This window comes from Phalacrocorax aristotelis, chromosome 1 (genome assembly GCF_949628215.1).
Source record: "Phalacrocorax aristotelis chromosome 1, bGulAri2.1, whole genome shotgun sequence".
Taxonomy (NCBI): Eukaryota; Metazoa; Chordata; class Aves; order Suliformes; family Phalacrocoracidae; genus Phalacrocorax; species Phalacrocorax aristotelis.
In genome coordinates, this window is record NC_134276.1 from 190,862,748 (window position 1) to 190,881,949 (window position 19,202).

At 42.8% G+C, this 19,202-nt stretch overlaps 2 protein-coding genes across 2 annotated transcripts in view; one reads left to right on the forward strand and one right to left on the reverse strand.

Annotated features, from left to right (window-relative positions):
* LOC142051713 (uncharacterized) overlaps positions 1–878 on the reverse strand; it is an 18,058-nt gene extending 17,180 nt beyond the window's left edge. Inside the window, exon 1 of the mRNA XM_075081108.1 lies at positions 48–878. Coding sequence (XP_074937209.1) covers positions 48–878 — 831 coding nt within the window. The remainder of the gene's footprint in view (positions 1–47) is intronic.
* The window catches only part of CAV1 (caveolin 1), a 19,501-nt gene extending 561 nt beyond the window's left edge, over positions 1–18,940 (forward strand). Inside the window, exons 2-3 of the mRNA XM_075081109.1 lie at positions 838–1,002; positions 16,572–18,940. Coding sequence (XP_074937210.1) covers positions 838–1,002; positions 16,572–16,913 — 507 coding nt within the window. The 3' untranslated portion in view covers positions 16,914–18,940. The remainder of the gene's footprint in view (positions 1–837; positions 1,003–16,571) is intronic.
* The last annotated feature ends 262 nt before the right edge of the window (positions 18,941–19,202 follow it).

Genomic DNA, 19,202 nt, shown 5'->3' on the forward strand with positions numbered 1-19,202 from the left:
CCACACACACGGAGCCGGGACGTTGCCAGCCCCCCGCCGCTGCGTACCTGCTGCGGCTCGGCCCGCCCGGGCTCCACGGGCCGGCCAGGAGCGGGGGCGGCTCGGCGGCGGACGCCGGGGCCGGCGGGCGACCGGGCACCGGCGGGCGGGAACAGCGGGACAGGGGGGCGCGGGGGGACTCGTCCCCTGCGGCCGCGGCCAGGGCGCCGGGGCGGCGGCCCTACGGGGAGGGGGGTATATGGAGGGCGCTGCGGCGGGGTGGGGCGGGCGCGGTGGTGGCCGTGCGGGGAGGGCGGTGTAGTGAGGGGGTGTAAGTGAGGACGGCACGGAGGGGACACGGCGAAAGGCGGTGTAGCGAGGGTAGCGTGGGGAGGGCGGTATGGAGGGGGAGGGCGCTGCGCGGGGAGCCCCGGCCGCTCCCCACGCCGCCCGTGGGGGTCGCGGCTGCGCCCTCCCCGCGGAGGGGCGGCTGCGCTCCGCCCTGGGGCAGCGCCGCGGGGAGCGGAGCGGGGCCGCCTGGCAGCGGAGGCGGCAGCCGGGGCCAGTGCCTGGCACCGCGGGGGTGTGGTGTGCGCCCCGCCGCCGCTCTTAAATAGCCGGGGCGAGAGCCGCCCCGCAGCGAGGATCCCGCCGCTCCGCGCTCCCCGCGGGACCCGGGGCCGCCCCCCCCAGCCCGCCCTCCTGCCCTGCCCTGCCCTGCCCTGCCCTGCCCTGCCCTGCCCTGCCCTGCCCTGCCCGGCCCGACCCTCCCCTCCCCTCCCCTCTCCTCCCTTCCCCTCTCCGGCCGCGCTAGGCTCGGCTCGGCTCTCCCCTCCCGCCCGCTCTCCCTCTGCGCAGGGCTTTCTGTACAAGGCGCCCATCAGGGAGCAGGGCAACATCTACAAGCCCAACAACAAGATGATGGCAGATGAGCTGAGCGAAAAGGCGGTGCACGACGTGCACACCAAAGAGATCGACCTGGTCAACAGAGACCCCAAACACCTCAACGACGACGTGGTGAAGGTGAGGGGGCGAGGCGGGACGGCGCGAGACGCGATGTCGGTCCGGGCAGCTGTCCGTCCTGCGACAGCAGCCCGCGAACCCCTTCCCTCCACCTGCTGCAGGAGGGAGAGGGCGGGGGGGGGGGGGGGGGGGGGGGAGACGCGGGCATCGTAGTTTATTTATCTTTTTTTATTGTTAGAGAAGAGGGAGAGGGTGCAGGGCAGAGGCGGGCCAGGGCTGGGGCTCCTCGCCGAGCCGGGTCGCGCCGCAGCGCGGCCGGGCTGCATCCCCCTCCCCGTCCTCTCCCCGCCGGGGCCGGGGGGCTCGCGGGGCTGCGTCCCGCCGGGGCGGGGGCTTGCGGCAGCCCTCCGGGGCGGAGGCGGGGGGCTCTTGCAGCCGTGTGCCCGCAGGTCAGCCCTGCAGCCGGGACGTCCCGCCCGGGATCGGGGGAGCGGGGCGGGGGGAAAAGTTGCGTGACCTTGTGTAACACCGGCAGAGGGATTTTCCTTCCCTCGGGCACGTAGGGAGGCCGGGAAGGGAGGTGGCACCAAACCAGCGCAGGCTGAGCTAGCTGGGCTCTGCCTGCCGGACGGATCACCCTCCCGTAGCCAAGTGGGTGCAAAAGCAGACGTCCTGGTGGTCGTTCGGATTTGTTTCCTTGTTTTGTTTTCCTTGGTGATTTTCCTTCCCTCGAGAAATGATGAAATAAGCAAAGCAAAATCTAACTATACCCTTGTCTAGATTTTTTTTTTTTGGTTTGGATTTTTGAAGCAGAGTTTGACTGTTTTGACAAATCAGGGTCGATGGAGATTTTTGCTTGAAGTCAATTTGGTCAGAAAAATCACGGATTGTTCTTCTCTCAGCAGACGAATTTTATACTATGCATCTGAAAATTGAGGATGCTGTCATCTGGGCTTGTCAGAACCTAGGAAAAGTGAGAGTTTCCCAGCTGTAGCGGGTGACTAAGCCTCTATCTGGATTATTTAGTGTCCAGTAGAGTCCGAGTATGTGCAGTTCGCCTTGTTTGTTGGTCAGGAAGACCCATTATTGAAAAAGAGAAATATCGCATTGTTTCCAGAGAATGAAAAGGTTGAACTCTGGTTTCTGAATGTATGTCAGTAAAATGATTCATGCTATGTGCAGACAATAGAGTAAGGTCTCGAGTAGCCTCAAATTCCACTGACTTCAACACAGTTTGAGGTGATGAATATGATCAGCTATCATGCTGGATCAAAAGCTAAGAATTTTCCCTTGGGGCAGGCTATATCTTTCAGGAGCCATTGGCAGCTTTGTGATCTAGAAAGGAAAGGCATAAAGTTTTTATTTGTTTAGAAAAGAATCATCTGTGTACCCAATGGTACAAAACTTCCATTAAAATGGTTGATTTTAAAAAGGAGAGAGCAATTACTTTCTTCTACCCACGGAGGAGCAGCTGAGTAGACAGGGAATGCAAGAGCTGAAGAATGAGACGGCATCATGGCTTGTTGCGTACATCAACAGAAGAAGTCCCCAAAGCAACCAAACCTTCTGAGGATGAGTCATAGCCCCCAAGCAAGTTGGAATCTGGGTGTCCACAGACTTAGCTAGGGAAAGAAATATCCTGTTGGGAAAAGAGGGAGACCACTGACGGAAAAAACTCCTAACGGACTAACCGAAGTGTACAAAGCCCATCCTGCCCTCTCTGCCTCCCACAGGGGCAATGATTAAGAAAGTTTGTTATGTCCAGTCATCCAAAAGAAAGTTGAAAAATAAGAATTATAGGAATGGAAAAACCAAGCTTTTCAGTTTGTCCTTTCGAAATAGTGGTGGACCAACACGTTCGTTGAAAACCAGCAAGCAGCCAGAATACCAGTACCACCTCTGTGTCAGCAAGTGAGCTCCTGGTAGTGCACGTAGTCACATCAAGGCAGAGGAAGGTATCAAAATGAATTTGTTGTTAACCAGGCAGGATCCATTTTGCATCATAAAACCAGCAGCATTTGTAAAAAATCTGGGCATCGTAAAGCAACATTTTTTCTGTCTTGTTATGAGGATAAGTAAGAATTGCTTTGATTTTTAGAAGTATTCCATGGAAAGGTCCAACTTGAAAAACATAGAGAGGAATTTTGCCACAATTTGAGTTTCTTTGGACACTGCTTTCTGGTTCAGCTTGTTAGAAGTAGCCATAAAGTTGAGACCCAGTACCTAAGGAACAGGCTCAGATTAGGGTGGAGTTACACAGATTCAGTTAGTGCCTTAGCTATCAGCCTGTGGTCCCCTTCTGTCATGTATCTGCCTTTACCTCAGTTGTAAATCATCCAGGCAGAGTGTAAAGAAAATGCTTGTATAGCAGAAGGAGTCCCCAGTCAGGTACTGAAAGAGAAAAAAAAAGTGATCAGTGGTACTGTAAGCCAGAAGCATGGTTCAGGCTTAGCTCAATTTTGTTTAGAGCCATTGCATTTTTCTAGATTCAGAACCTTCTGCTTTTTACCCAGCATTTAATGCATTTCTTGCCACTTGACTATGAGGCACAATAGCATGGGAACTGGGGACAAATCAGTCAGCCATGAAACAGAAGTGATTAGACAGAGAACGAGGAATCTGCTCTGTAAGCAGCTCTCTAAAAGGCCTCAGTGTTGCCTGCATTCAAATACTTCCCATAGCACATTTTAAAAATAACCCTTGCTTGTGAGAAGCAGGAGACGTGTTCCCTTGATGTGCAACACAAAGCATCTGCACAGCTTCCTCTGCAGCAGGTACATGGTGCAAGCAGTGAGAGCACAGGGATCCAGCCGAGAGGGAGAGACCTGGTTGAGATCCCTTTATAAAATCTAGACACATGGAGCGGCTTTATACCAAAGTTATTGGTGCCCTTGACTTTGCTTAAAGTTTATCTTCACATTAGCTACTAAGTGGAAGCTAAGTGCTGTGAAGTTTCCAGAAAAATAGGGCGAATGACTGGATTTCTGTTCAGAGAGGGATGAAAATGAGGTCTTACCAAACCTGAGGTCCGCAGACAACAGAGTTGGGAGCTCTGTGCTGGAGGAAGCGTGATCTAGTAAAACCACCAGAATTTCCTTCCTGTTCCAATTCCTTCAGCAGGGAGCGGAAAGGAAGGAGTTTCTGCCTCATACGACTGCCCTCATGCGTCACCACGGTAGGGGGAGAGCGCGCCATGGTGGTCGTATGCCTTGAGTTGTTGGCTTGTGAAGTTGGCTAGTCATGCAGGAGGCAAGGAGGGACTCTAGTGAGGGAAAAACAGCCTCTGTGCAACTGGGAGCTCTCTGGGAGCTAGTCTGGTGATCATACAGCTATTTCATATGTCCTTCACTGGACAATTCTGCTCTTGAATTGTGTCCCAAAGTTTTTATTTTTGTGTGATGCGATGCAACAAACAGGATAGAAAGCTGATTGTTTCTTTTCTCTCATTCATTCTCCAATGACGCAGAATTCACATGGAGGTGCCTGAAGTTCAGCCTTTGCTCCTCCTGTTTCCCAACACAGTATTTGTGTTTTCCAGAGTACCGCTAAATTACAGCCTTCCAACTCTTTGCAGTTCAAAGTTTCTCAAAGTATCTGTGGTCAAGCCTGCACAAAGTTTACTGAATTTGGAAGAAGCAGAGGAGGGAAAGAGTGTTGCTGCAGTTCTTGGTACTTCCTTGCTCCTTGTTCAGGATGGAGGTGGATCTTGCAGCCATCCCTGCAATGTCTACTCTTTTGGGATCAGTGAGAACCAAACATGCAGTCACATCTGCAGCCAGATTACGGTTTTTTCCAGCAATGTTGTGCCAGGAGGAAAGGCCTGTGCCTGGTCCACCATCCAGAACATAATTATTATTTTGTTTTAAACAAGTGGTATCTATCTGCCATTTGTTGCGTAAGAGTCCTTTTCTCTCTGGAAAAAAATTCCAGTACTTGGCCACAGATGTAAGGTTGCAGAGCTTTTGTACCAAGTTTTAAACAGTTACGTATTCATGCCTTCCACTTAAAGCTAATGCAGTTAAGGGCAATTCAGCTCACTGCAAGGAAAAGTCTGGAATTTTTAGGCAGATGCTGACAAATACCATAACACCCTTATGTAGGCATTAGGAAGGAAAATATTACTCAGCCATTTTAAAGCCATTTACAATTTCTGCCACTTTCTAATAAGAGAAGTTTTTTAAAAAGCAGTTTACAATTGTATTTAATCCTTCACAATTATGGTCCCTCCCTGTTGTGCTGAGCATGGTGTAAGATGCACAGAGGGATGGCTAGGCAGAGCACCTCCCACCTCCACACCTGAGAACCTCCTGGAAGCAAAGCAGGTGTCATCCCCTGCTCTTTTCGGATGGGAGGGCTAAGGTGTTGAGGGCTGTCACTCTGATGTGACAGCAGGCGTCAACCTGGGAGGAACAGAGTTCTTCGGCATGGTAAAACGAGAGAAAAGCAGAGCTCAGTCAGGTGCTTTTTCTGAAACAAGGAGTTAAATTCAATTTAATGCATATCCCCTTTCTTTGTTTTCAGATGTTGTTAAAAGTCCCATGAAGATATACACATTTAAATACATCAGTATAAATATATATTTATATAAATATAAATGCTTGTGTGTATATGTTCTAATCCAAGCTCGTCACCTGGACGCTTGCTATTGGCACTGACGGAAGTTAGATGCCTCTGGAGGCAGATTCACACAACAGAGTTTAGGCCTTAATGGTAGGACGGGACAAGCAGTGCCCTCAAAGTGCATGTTTCTCTTCTCTACACATAGCTTAGACATGGCACCTTACTTTTACACATCTGCATTTAAGGGAAGTGATTCTTAAATTTCACGTCGTATTAATGTCCAGCTGTGGGGTTTAGGTTTAAAATGCAAGAATATCCAAATGTTTGATGTCAGCTGTCCACATGATACAATTCTGTTTCGAATATTTCTTCCAAAGCTGGGCTAGGAGTGAGAGATAAAAAACTCAGTTATGAATGTGCGTTTATACGAGGACTGAGCGAGGTCTTAGAGTTCTGAAAAACAGTTTTCTTGCACATTAATTAGGAGTTCCCAGACATGGAATTCGTGAATGTCCATAACATTACAGATAATAATGGCATTTGTTCTAATAAAAGCTTCTTTCTCAAAAAAAATGTGTTTGCGCTTAAGCTCTTAGTATTATTAAAGCCTTATGCGCTGCCTTCTTGCTTGTAACTTGCTTATGACTTAAAACTCCATAGGAAAATATTCATTTGATGGCTGTGGGGACAGAGCCAACGATTCAGCATGGATGTTCCTTTTGTTAGAATGATTTGGACGCTATCTCTGCTTCAGATGATACAAATACTTTTCCTTTCTGATAAATACAACAGAATTCACATTATATGTTAGAAAATTGAACGGAAATTCATTTTAGAATTTTTAGCCCACTATATGGATCAAAATACCATCTTCTGTTGTGGAAAGTATGGATGTCTAAAACAAAACAAAAAAACCATTGAAATCCAAAACTTTCCAGAGGGAAGAGGGAAAATGTGTTTAATAGAGTGGTCTGCCCATGAGGTCCCCAGTGAGAATTTGATCTTTGTTGTATTTTAGGCAACAGAAGAAAACACAAATGAACTTGCATGATTCTGTAAAACTTGTGATCTCTGGAAAGCTGAAGAGAGATGTAGTTCTAACTAAGATAAGGTTGTATTTCCCACTGCTCTCAAATACCCTTGTAATAAACAGACAGCAGGGTGAAATCTCCATCAGCAATTTATTTTTTTGAGCTTTTTGATCCAGAACTACCATCTCTCTTTTCTTTTCCAGACAAACAACAGTAATAAAAACCAGCTTGGACTAAAAAGGATTTATTTTGAAGATGAAAGAGAAGTTATGCCATTTAATTTCATTTGATTTATTGAGGAAGCAGGTTTAACTGTTAATCCCCTTATATTTTTCTGCCAGATTTATTTTGAAAATGTCTTTTGGTAGTTTCAAAACAAACTTTGAATTTGAACAATATAATTCTTCTCAGAAATTATATCATCAGGTTAGCATTCAAAAGGACAAATAGTATCACTGTCCCTGTTCTAATGAACATATTAATTGATAAAACTTGTACCCAATTTTATTCAGGATAGTCAAGGAGCTGTGCTACAGATGTTTGTGAGGCTATACAAGGATGGGATTTGTCCATAGTCTTCTATTTATCCTGTGCATGTACTTTATTTTCATATAAATGGGAACTGATAAATTCAGCTTCATGGATAAGAAGTGAGAAGATACTCTCACAGCTGAAGGTGAAAGCATCGCATTCCTGGTCCAGAATCTCACTGTGCTGAATTTATACTCAGAGTTTCAAAAAAGCTTAAGCAAGTCTCAAAGATGGATTGCAACACTTCCTCTGTCAGCTTTGAAATCCCTTCTCAGAATTCAAACAAATACTACAAAAACACATTCAGTTCTCCTTCAAAATCAGGTTAATATCTCCTGTAGACCTCAGCCATAAAGTCTCCTATCATTTTATTAAGTCCAAGTTCATATATATCTGTTCTAGCAGAGTTTATGACAAGACGAGAAGCGTAGACTAATGATATCTTAATTTTTATGACATACTAAAGAAATAGTTACCGCCTATTTAATGATCAGTAACTTAAGATCTTCCATAAGAAAGACAACCTTCCCACAGAAGACATGCAGAGGCGAATTTTTTTTAAAGGAACAGAGAGGCAGCTGGGCATCGCTGAACACTCACTGTCAGCAATAAACATGTTCAGGTAGAAATGAGGGAAAAGGTCTGAACAAGTTACACAAATTTGCTAAAAAGTATTGCAGCAGTTAACAGAAATGTGTTTGTGGGTAGTATACCTAGTTAGGAGTCTCCTCTCCTTAGACTCCCGTTACAAATGATGGAGAAAACCAGAATTCAAGATCCAGACCACTCTCCAAAGGTGCCTGTCTCTCTCCACCTACTACTAAAGAGTCCAAGGTCTCTATATTTCCATTTCCCATTAGTGCCTAAATTTAGGAGGGATGAAGCTACAGCAAGTTCGAAAAAGTTACACTTAATAGAAGTTTATTACCTTAATGACAGGTCTGTAAACTTGCATTGAATGCAGTGTAATAATATAATATATCATATATTTATATAGGTATAATATAAAATATAATATGAAATCCATTTACCTAGTATCTTTACTTTTATTAATGTTTCTGGATTCTGGTTAACTCCAGACCCAACTGGAATCAATAAAAGAATTCTCATTATCTCTAGTGTAGTCAAAACTTCGCCGCAGTGTTCATGTTGATGAACCTGCCTCTTTAAACATACATACATACAGACGTATGTGGATGCACATACATGCAGACATATCAAAGTTCTTTGCTAAAATAGCTGTATCAAACAAGGAACTGTGGAACATGAAACAAATAATAAAATTAAGAAAGCTTCTTCAGAGTTTCTCTTTGGGAAAACTGCAATAACGTCCCAGCAGCCCAGCTTCCAAGGAGGAAAACAGCCACTTCGTTTTCTGACTGCTTTCTCGAACAACATCAACGTATTTTCGAAGGAGCTGGCTGACATGATATCCCCACCTGCACAGGAAGTTTAGCTGTGTTTCAGAGGAGAGCAGATGTCTCCTTGAAGCTGCTAGTCTTTCCTTCTGCTGGACTTCATTGAGACAGGACAAGCAAGTGCTTCAGGAAGAGATCTCTGGAGAGTGCCTGATTGCTACAGTGCTGACCCATTGGCACAAGTCGCATTTTTCTCACGAGTACTTCCGCAGATTTTGATGAGCCTGCCCATCTGATAAAACAAAGCCCATCACCAAGGCTCTTCTGGTATGTAATCAGTAATTCAGCATGGGCAGGGAGCAGGAGGTTGTTCTCTCAGTAATTAGTAGCAAATTAGTTTTTTGCTATTTTCATTGATTTTTAGTTTGCGGTGCTCTGCAAACATGGCCTTTTTTTCTAATTCATGACAATATTTCAATTGTTCACAATCCTTTTGAATATTTGTTATTCATGCAGTAGGGGTCACTCCTGACTTGACTGGTTTTCTTCTCTGACTAGAAGAGTGTAGCCCGTCAACTCTGTTTTCCAACATTAATTAATATCCTTGTTTGTTAAAGCATTGTTTGGTTTTCTGTCATACTCCTTAGTATTCAGGAAAGAGTCACTCTTTCCATCAAGATATCTGCCTGCAAAACACTCTTTTCTTGCCATATTATGGAAACCAGGCACAGGGAGATGGGGAGTGTAAGGCAAATTCATTGATCAGTTTGACTCAGTAACTGGGGTGGAACAGTTCTGCTTGCTGGTTCAGGATTTCATTCACTTTGGAATTATTTGTTTGTCATTTTTCTGCATTTCAGCAGCTTTACACAAAAACTCTAGTCCCAGCCATATGCGCTCATGGCATCTGTTTTTGTGCAGAGGAATGAGTGTTGTGCCTGCTGCTCTGGCCAGTCCCCATAACAGCATTGTGCTCTGAAGACAGAGTTCAAGGTTGACAGGCAGAGCCTAATCTTGCTGCGAGGCAGCCTGAGGAACCCACCCTGTGTGGAGAGGCTCCTGGGGTTCCCTTGTTAGGTGCTTGCCACCGTACCAAGAGTTAAAGGTGTTTTCTTGTCTTGTGATGGAACTTATCTCTGGACACTGCTGGATGTTCATGTTCTGTAGTCACCCATGCTATAGCCTGAGGCTCATATAAATACTCTGGAATAAAATGAGTTTTGCCTTTATAAGACACCTGACAGCACCTTATGTTTGTTTTTTGAAAACAATGATTAGGGAGGAAGTAGGACATCTAGGCATCGCGAAGCTGTATATTTCGGGAACAAAGTACCAGCTTCTTTACATAACTGCAGGTGAATGTTTGCCAGGTGGAGAGAGTGCTCTTAAAAGGGTGAACAATTTTTTAGAGTACAAACAAGCGAAGACAGTGCTCAAGTTCCTGTAATCCCATGCAACTAAGGCGTGGATGTGCATCCTCAGAGAGAGCATTGGACCCCTTTGCAAAGCTGGCAGCCGAGCATCCTCCTGTTCCTCTTTCGTGTAGCCTTGCAGCCATGAAGCGTTACATGTGCTGCACTCTACACTTGCAAAATAGTGAAGTCTCCTGGTGACTGGGAGGTGAGGGAAAGGAGAAGAGCAGCTTTACCCCTATGAGACCCAGCACCTCCCATGCTCTTTCCCTTGGATTCAGTAGAAACATCCTAATACACTTTTTCATTATTTTCTCATCAACTCTGGTAGTGGTCAGGAAGACAAGCACCAGCAGATATGGAAACATGATATTTCAAAGGGTCAAGGAAACATTAGATGTTTAGCTGATATAACTGATTTAACAGAATGGTTGTAAGCTTATTGCTTAAGTTTTTTTGCTTCTGCTATGATGCCTTTGTTTTCCAAGCACTGTAACTGACAATTTTTAAGTTTCAAATAGTATGTGGAAGTAAAAAAACTAATAATGCTCTCATACGCTCATACATTTTCTAATTTTTAATAACATATGCCACAGCCTTCTGCAAAGTTGGTAGTGCTGCACCCCTCCTGAACATGACCTCCCAAATGTGACTCCTGTGATCTTTTATACATTTTCTTTTGATGAATGTTTCTTTAAAGGAGATTGAATGCATTGGGAAATTTTACAAGTTCACTTATCACAGCAGAAAAAAAGGTCATATCTTTTTTCTATATGTCTGTTTCAAGTCTTATAGGGACGCAATACAATCTGGTGAAACAATATTCTACTTAGTCGCAATATCAGGGAAAAACCTGTTTAAAAACAGCACTGGGTAAGCAGTAAAGACAGTTCCCATAGTCTGTGCTAAAAATGCGAAGAAAACTGCCTTGTGACTCCTTCTCGAATAAATAGACATTCAGACTTGACTATAGCAGACTTGACTCTGGCAGAGCATGTAAGCATATTGACATCAGTGGGACAGTTCACGTTTTTCAGGTAGTGTGCATATTTAAGTTGTTTGCTTGATTGGAGATATTAGTGATCGGTCAAGAGAGATCCAGTACGGATCTGAGCATCTTTTCACTCACTCCAAAAGGTATTGATGGCACTCAAAAATGTAGGCACCTTCAACGCTTGTTTGGGTTCCTCCTCAGTGGAGTAGTGGTGGTGCCTGTCTATGCAAATGGCATGCTGTGAGCACAGTAGCAGCACACAGCGACCCCACATGAAGATTTTAACAATTATAGTTACTATCACAGAAATGTAGATTAGGTCAAAGTCCCCCAAAAATGCTGATGGCCTTAATAATTTTTTTTCTGGTAGACCCAGTACAGTAAATTTTTCTATGTAATCGATATTATGTACCTCAAAGAACAAACTTTTGGGGAGAAGCGCAACTGCCAAGTAGGCAATTTGAAGTTGGCATTTAACACACCTTTCCAGCCTGCCACATTTTAATACATAGGGACTAAAGTTGTAAGGTCAACAGGTCAACTATTTTAATATATAAAGCTTACATTCTGGAGTCAGCTGGGGTTTTTTAAGAAAAACAGTAACTTCACACTGTTAAGCTTTTTTAATTCATAGGGTTTTTTTTTTATTTAAACAGATTTTTGAAAAAAGAAGACACATTCCCCATGCCATTTCCTGTTCTTGTAAATAAATCTCTTTTAGAATCAAAGCAGGTTCCTTGATTTCCTGATAAAAGTTTAATAAACATATGCAGAGCAAAAGAAGGTGCGGTAATTCTCAGCAGAATCAGACAAAAGCTTCGAGCAATGTAAAAACTGGCTTTACTAAACTGAATAGTAGGAAATAAAGAATAGCTGAAGCCAGGAAGTGTATTGTAGGCATGGAACAGGAGTTGATAGTGTTTAATAGCTTTGGCTGAAATAGAAGGCTGTAGCGAGTTATTAGCATCCTTTAGAGGGTCAACACAAATTTCCTTTACTTCTCTCCTTGTCACAAGTGAATGTGCGTGTATTTTCATGAGCCTGGCAAATAACTTGCCGGGATTTCAGAGGACACCCTGACAGCTCTAGAGGAACTAACTGCACGCTGAACATGCAATCTACTGAACAAGACCTGTGCCTAACCTAAGCATGCCTTTATGTAGATAGAAGAGAGTTCTTCACAGATGTACATTCACATGATGCTCTGGCAAAAGTGGCCTTGAGAACAATACCCTAAAAAAAAGGTATCTTATCCTTACAAGCCAGTTCGGTTCTTTTCCAGCAATTAAGAGTGTTTTTCTTCCTTAGGGTCATATTTCTTGCCGCTTCCCTTTCTCCCATCAGTCCTATTTTTACTTTACTTAGTTCAATTGGACTCCCATTATCAGTCTGATGACATTCACCGTCACTGAGTGCTACTGAACTAAAAGCCAGAGCAGAGTAATAGGAGAGACTGAGGAGCGAGTAATCCAAGTGATGTAAATGTAACCCAGTGCAAGGCAAAATACATCCAGTCACCTATTCCTCCTGCTGCCTGTGGAGGACTGATCCCTGTGAGTGAAAAACAGGATCTTTCATGGGAGTGGTTCAGTGCAGGAAGAATCTGGGTGATATCTCAGTTCCTGCAGCATAAGGACTTATCTCTACTGCCTGAACAGTGAAATAAATAGAGCATTTCCCAGCCAGTGGATCTGTACGTGATCTGTTAGCAGCCGAGAGGTAGAAGAATCCAGATTACCTCAACGCTTTGCCTGTCTATATTTAGACTATACGCCGCTGTGGGTAACTCTAGTTTTGGACAGCACAGCAGATGTCATATTCCAGTTGTAGCTGGACTCTCTTTGGCATGTACATAATTTCATAATATTCTTATGACTTTTAGGGAGATAACATCTTCATTTTAACTCTGTATTCATCTGAGAGCTTTTAGAGTTGCCAGGATGGTTTTCTGTCTTTTCACTCTCAAATTCAGTTTGGTATCTCCCTTATTCAACGTAGAGTAATGTGGAATGTGGGAGTTGAGGACTAATGAAATGGGAAAGATACGGTAGTGAGACATCCGCTGTGGTTCGTATAGCACCATCTATTCAGCTTCTGTGCATTGGTAGAAACATTCCAAGAGCTGTTAAATTATTCCAAGAAAGTAACCTCTCAACAACTGTTGATGACATGAATACACCACTATGATCATCTCACAGACAGATTGATTTCTGAGGACTTTTAGGGCAACTGTGTATGACTTGAGCTGGGAAATCCTGGACAAAGATACATGATAAATGTTCTAATATTAGCATAATCTCCTGGAATGAGGACAGGGCTGTCCATCTGGAAATGTTATATGGCACGATTCTTCTGTCAGCTCCCCATGGAGCTGATGGAACTCCGTGGACATCTTGGAGCACACGACAGGCTAAACACATCAGTTACTGAGAATCGCGATTACAGAAAGTTCACTATTTGATTTGAAAACCAATGAGTTTACTGGCTTCCAGTTTTCAGTAAAGCATTCCTTATAATGAATTATTTTGAAAGGAATAAAATTATAGGCCAGTCATACTATTAGCTAAATTAAAGAGGTAACCATGAAAAGGCTGATGGACCTCAATGCAAACTTGCTTTCCTGCTGAGATTTAATATTTCCCTTATCGGCCAGTTGAAAAAAATATGAGATAGACTCTGCCACAGCTGAACTGAATAAAAATACTTCAGGGATGACCCTGAATAGTCCTCAGCGTACAGAACTGCTGTGTGCACAAACTGGCTCTGCCAAGGATCACAACACCAACTGCAGTAAATTGCCAGAAGTTTTAGGATAAGAAGGCTGTGCTCAACCATGTACTCTTCATGTAGGATCATTTTTTGAGAAGCAACCCTTTTTTTTTTTTTTGCTGTAATCATTTTGGGATATGCCATCATCTGCTTATCTTTATTATCTGATTTTGAGGCAAATGTTGATAATAAGCCAAGAATACCTATTCGCTTTGAAAATGAGCTATCATGGGATATGGGCTACGAGGAGAAGCTTGCTTTTGAGAAGCTGCAGAAACAGATAAGCACGCTTGCTTGTGTATTCAAAAATAAAAAATTATACTCGCCCCATAAACTCAGGCATGCCCTTTTCCAACCTGTGTAGTCAGTTGAATAAGATTGATTTCAGTGAACAATAAGCAGATCTTGAACTCATCTTAATATCTTTGTGTGTGTGAATGGTTATAAGTTGATTAGATGCCATCATCAGGAGATACTGACTTCCCAATGTATATATCTACAACCTTTTCTTCTTTTTTTCATCACACAGTCCTAAAATCCAATGACTGATACAAGGACATCTGATTGCTTCATTTGGTAAAAAGATCACAGTACAACCAGGAGAGTTTCTTACTCTGTCTTACTAGACTGAAGCTAACCTTTAATGACTGATTGATGTAATTATTTTGTGGCCAATCTACTTCATAAAGCTAATTTTTTGTCAGTTGTTTAGTCCCCAAACATGAACTTTTCTATCTTATAGCTCCATAATGAACATAGCATATTGTTGCCTGTGGTGCCTTTCCTAGAATTAGTCCACCAGAGCTTCAGTGTTGCACCTGCTGAAATTATAGAGCCCAAATAATTTCCAATTTCCTGTGAACTCAGCAGTGAATGTCATGTGCTTTCTATGCCGTCTTTAGACACTGATTGCAAGGAAACTGTTTTCTAAGGTTTGTACCAAAAATTCATGTGCACGACCTACAGAAGCAGAGGTTATTTTATACCCATAGAGCTATTGCCGAAGAGAGCTGTGACTCAAACTCTTTTAATTTTATCTTTTTAGCCATTATTTAAAATCATGCTCTTCAGGTTCAGAAAGTCCAGACAGACTTTTGGCTTCGCATGTCTTTACGGACAAGTGCAGAGCGCTGAGGTGTGTTCGCTGGGTGTGTAGCCAGTGCAGATTCTCCCATTGGTTTCTGTGGAGACAGAATTTCAACTCAAATGCTACCTTTAGATGTGATGGTGGTGATGATGATGAATTCCCAACCCAAAGCACAGATCACTTTCAGATCACTAGAGCCTAGTTTAGAGTAGCAGATAAAGAGGAGTAGGTTTACAGTTTGCATTTTATGATATCTAGAGAGAAGCACTGGCAAAGAGTGATGGTGACATGGCACGGAGCAGTCAGAGAGTGGTGTTAAGGCCCAGCACTATGTTCAATTAAGCCAGCTAGATGTTAGGCTTTCAAGATATTTGATGTCACAGCTGATTCAGAAATTTCAGAATTATCTTTTGTTGTTGTTGTTGAAGGAACTGGAAAGTCTAGTGGTTTTGTAGTATTTTTCCCTTTGTGGAGAGTTGGTAATTTCTGTTTGGAGGTGACTGAAGACTCAACAGGAGAGAGGGAGGAGTTCTTTCCAATTTTTATATATATTTTAGATTAAAAGAAGTGATTGTGAGCATTTTCCTACAATATGTAAGCAATACTTATATTGAGTTTATCTATATTCACCTCCTTCCAGCATGCTAAGGTACTTTGCATGAATTTCTGAGGCTGCTGGCCCATAGCATACTTACCCTGCCCTTGTAAATCTTCACTTATGGCAGCATCATCATCTCACTTTGGGATCCAGTCCCAGGAATGCAATTTCTGTTTTTTCTTTAATCTGATTTAAACTGTCGTTTAGTTTCTTGCAGAGGAATAGTGTTGTGTTGTTCTCTTTCCTGTTGAATGCAGTACCTATAAAATTGGTTGTGCTAACTAAATTAAATATCCTGTATTGTGGGTTGTATCAAACACATATTTGGGTGACATGGAGCTGAACCATCATAGCAATTCTGTTAATTTTCTAATAGAAATGTTATGACAATTACGCTTCCTGAATAGCTCAGTATTTCAACAGACAGCAGTAAAATATGCCTGTTGGAATGTACTGCTTCCTTAGGTGACTTTTTGAATGATTTCTGAATAGTCAAACTATGAAATATGTGGAAGAGTGTGTTCCTTCTAAGTATTAATATGTTAGCCTGTCCATGTTATTCATGAACAGAGTGTCATCACATAAACAGGATAGGCTAGAACAAAACAGCCTCCTTGTGTTTAATGGGATGGAGGAGCTCCCTAACCCTTTTAGACAAAGGAGGAACTCCACCTGATGCAGATCTGAATCCAGCGTTTTATTTTTCAGTCTACTAACAACTATCTATGCCTGTTTCAAAATATGTCTTTAAATAGCTAGCCTCACTACTTATTCACTGTCAAAATTCAGCAATGCTGTGCAAGGAAAGATGGGATAATTCAGATTAATAAAAGACATTTTATTGATGCATGCTTGTGGTGTGTAAAAATTCAAAGTAGTGACTGCATTTATACCATCTGCAAATGTGAAACAGTTAAGTTAGGTAATGAAAGCATGATGATTCTGTTCACCTGGTTCATCCCTTAAATAGACTTCAAGGGTACTCCATACCCTTAGGGCTGCAGGAGATGAGGAAAATACATTGTGGACAGTTCATCTCCATCTAGAAGTTAGATGCCTAATTTTGAGCTAATCATCAAGGCCCCCCAGTAGTTACTGTAAAAAGATAGTCCCTGAAAAGATTCATGGCTTAAATGATGTGTTAAAACAGGTTGAATCATGTTGGGATGTAGGAAGTACGTGCTTCAGTATTTTGTTGGAGGGGACCATTGTTCTCCATGAAAGCAGTTTCTGGAAACCACCCTTGATGCAAATGTCTGACTGACCTGACTTTGTGTTCTTTGCTGCAGATTGATTTTGAAGATGTGATTGCTGAGCCAGAGGGAACGCACAGCTTTGATGGGATTTGGAAGGCCAGTTTTACCACCTTCACTGTAACAAAATACTGGTTTTATCGTTTACTCTCAGCTCTCTTTGGCATTCCTATGGCTCTCATCTGGGGCATCTACTTTGCCATTTTGTCATTCCTGCACATCTGGGCGGTGGTGCCGTGCATAAGGAGCTACCTGATTGAGATCCAGTGTATTAGCCGCGTCTATTCGATCTGCATCCACACATTCTGCGACCCACTGTTTGAGGCCATAGGCAAAATGTTCAGCAGCATCCGAGCCACAGTACAGAAAGAGATTTGAGGGACGTTTCAAGGAGAGCCATCAGCCTAGGAAGGGGGTGAGGGTTTTGTGTTGTTTGGAGTGTTTTGGTGCCAGTTTTGTGTTTCCCAAAGCAACATACAGCAACTGGTGGTGGATATACTGGCCCAAAACTAAGAATCACTTGCTTCATTTATTTTTCTACTGTTTATTCTTACTGGACTACTTGCTTCTTTTTTTTATTTTTTTTTCCCTTCAGCCTGCATTTCAAACTGACCTTAAATGGCTATTCTTCCACGCCAGCTGCATGTCATTTCACTGGCTGTTCAATTCAGAGACTGAAGTGTTGTTGGATGCCTTTTAATCTCACCCTTCATTCCTTGTGAGATAAATCCACAGTGATACTGAAGAATGACAAAAATGCTTTCCAACACTATAAAGCCATTCATTTTATTGTGGCCAAAGAGCGCAGAGCTATTGCAGCAGAATGAACGTGACCAGTTGGCAGGTTTTAGCAGAATGTTCTTTTTCAATTGGATTGTCAGTTGACTGCAGCTATTTACAGTCATGGTCAGATATGGTGCACTACGAATAAATTAGTTAAGTAAACAATTTACTGAACTAATATACGTCCTGAAAATCTAATGCTTTATCAGGTTGGAGACATTGACACGTGAAAGCTTTTCATGTGTATAAAAAGCTTCGGTCGGTGGCTTTCTGTCTCATTCTCTCTTGGAAGTTTGCATCCAGTCGTTTCTCAACCTTTGCTAGGCTTGCAGAAGCAAACTGCAGTTGAGAACTAAAACCGGTCATTATGGAAATGTTTTCCTGACTGTGACTTATGCTACGTCCCTCAGCAAGCGTTTAGGCGCTTATGTCATAGGCTTCTTTTTTTTTTTTTTTGCAAAGTATTCATATAAATACATATCGCAGGTATGCCAGAGATAACCCTGAGTTACAAGGAAAATGAGGGTGTGCCAAACACAAGCCACACGAGGCCAAGGAAGAGCTGCCCCTGAGCTAAACTTTTCTATCAGCTTTCAAAGCTTCCCTCTCAGCTGAAGTCCGCATGCCACTAGCACGCAGATTATTTTCAGGAGAATTGACGTTTTGCTGAGTCTAAACTAATCCATCACAAGAGATGGTTTAGAAACTTCACACTTGTGGGTTGGTTTGTTCAGTTTTAGCTGAGCTGCAACATCAAGAAGTCTTAAACGGAGGGTGTTGTGTGAAACTACCATGTTGCAAGGCTTAGAGAGCAAAGGCCTCTGCAACGTGTTCTGATGCTGTGACCTGCAGGAGCTTTTTGCCCTTGTGATTGTACTGTGTTCAGAGACGCCCTCTGCATCCTCATACAGTTTGCGTGAAGCATTTGTAAAAATAGTTGTGAGGCTAATCGGCTTTACGGTAAACCAGCCTGGGGCCTGAGCCTGCTCCAGTTGGATTCTCCAGCAAACCAGTTCTTGACCTCGGAGAGTGCAAGATTTGACCCTTGAGATGAGCACGGAGCTGTCTGGTACACCTACAGCTTTTTTTTATTTAGCGCTGATATTTCACATATAGCTTTACCTAACACGGGAGTGCCTTCGTTTCAATTTCTGCCAAAGCATTGAAAACTTTAGGAAATGCTGCATTTTTTAATGGGGGTGGGGGACGAGGGAAGAGGGGAGAGGGTGCACAAAAAAATTACAAAGCTATTAACTACTATTGTTTGCATTTAAAACAGGCACTGGTATGGATATAGATAGTTTTATGTTCTTCTATGTACATAATGAAGAGTGTACTATTATAGATTTTTTTTCAGTATTAAAAACAAGCAAGATTGTAACCAAGAAATATTTTATCTTTTTATGAGGAAAATCACTCTGAAGAAAACCTTCTTAATTTACCATATAAACTGTATATCCTGAAAGATGTCTGTTCACTTAGAGTTATTAGTCCCTAATCCAAATACTGTGCTGATCTAAGACATTTACATTGTTGTTATATGCTTACAGATATAACTGACACTTTTTTTTTAAAATTCTGCACATACATTAAAGACTACAATAAAAAGATGTTTAATGGTAGCTCCTGTCTGACTTCTTTTTCCTTGAAAGTCATGTGAACAAATCTCATGTTATTAGGGAGAAAAGCCTGGTATTTCTTGATAAAGAAACAGAAAGTGGCATCATTTGTTTCTCAAGAAAGAACATGGAAAACCATCTCCATTTGTGGTTCAGGATGTGACTCAGAAAGGTTCTTCCCAACAAAAAAATGACATTTTTCCCCAAGTAAATATTTTATGCAGCTAAATAAGTAGGCAGTAGGACTAGCGAATACAGCATTGAC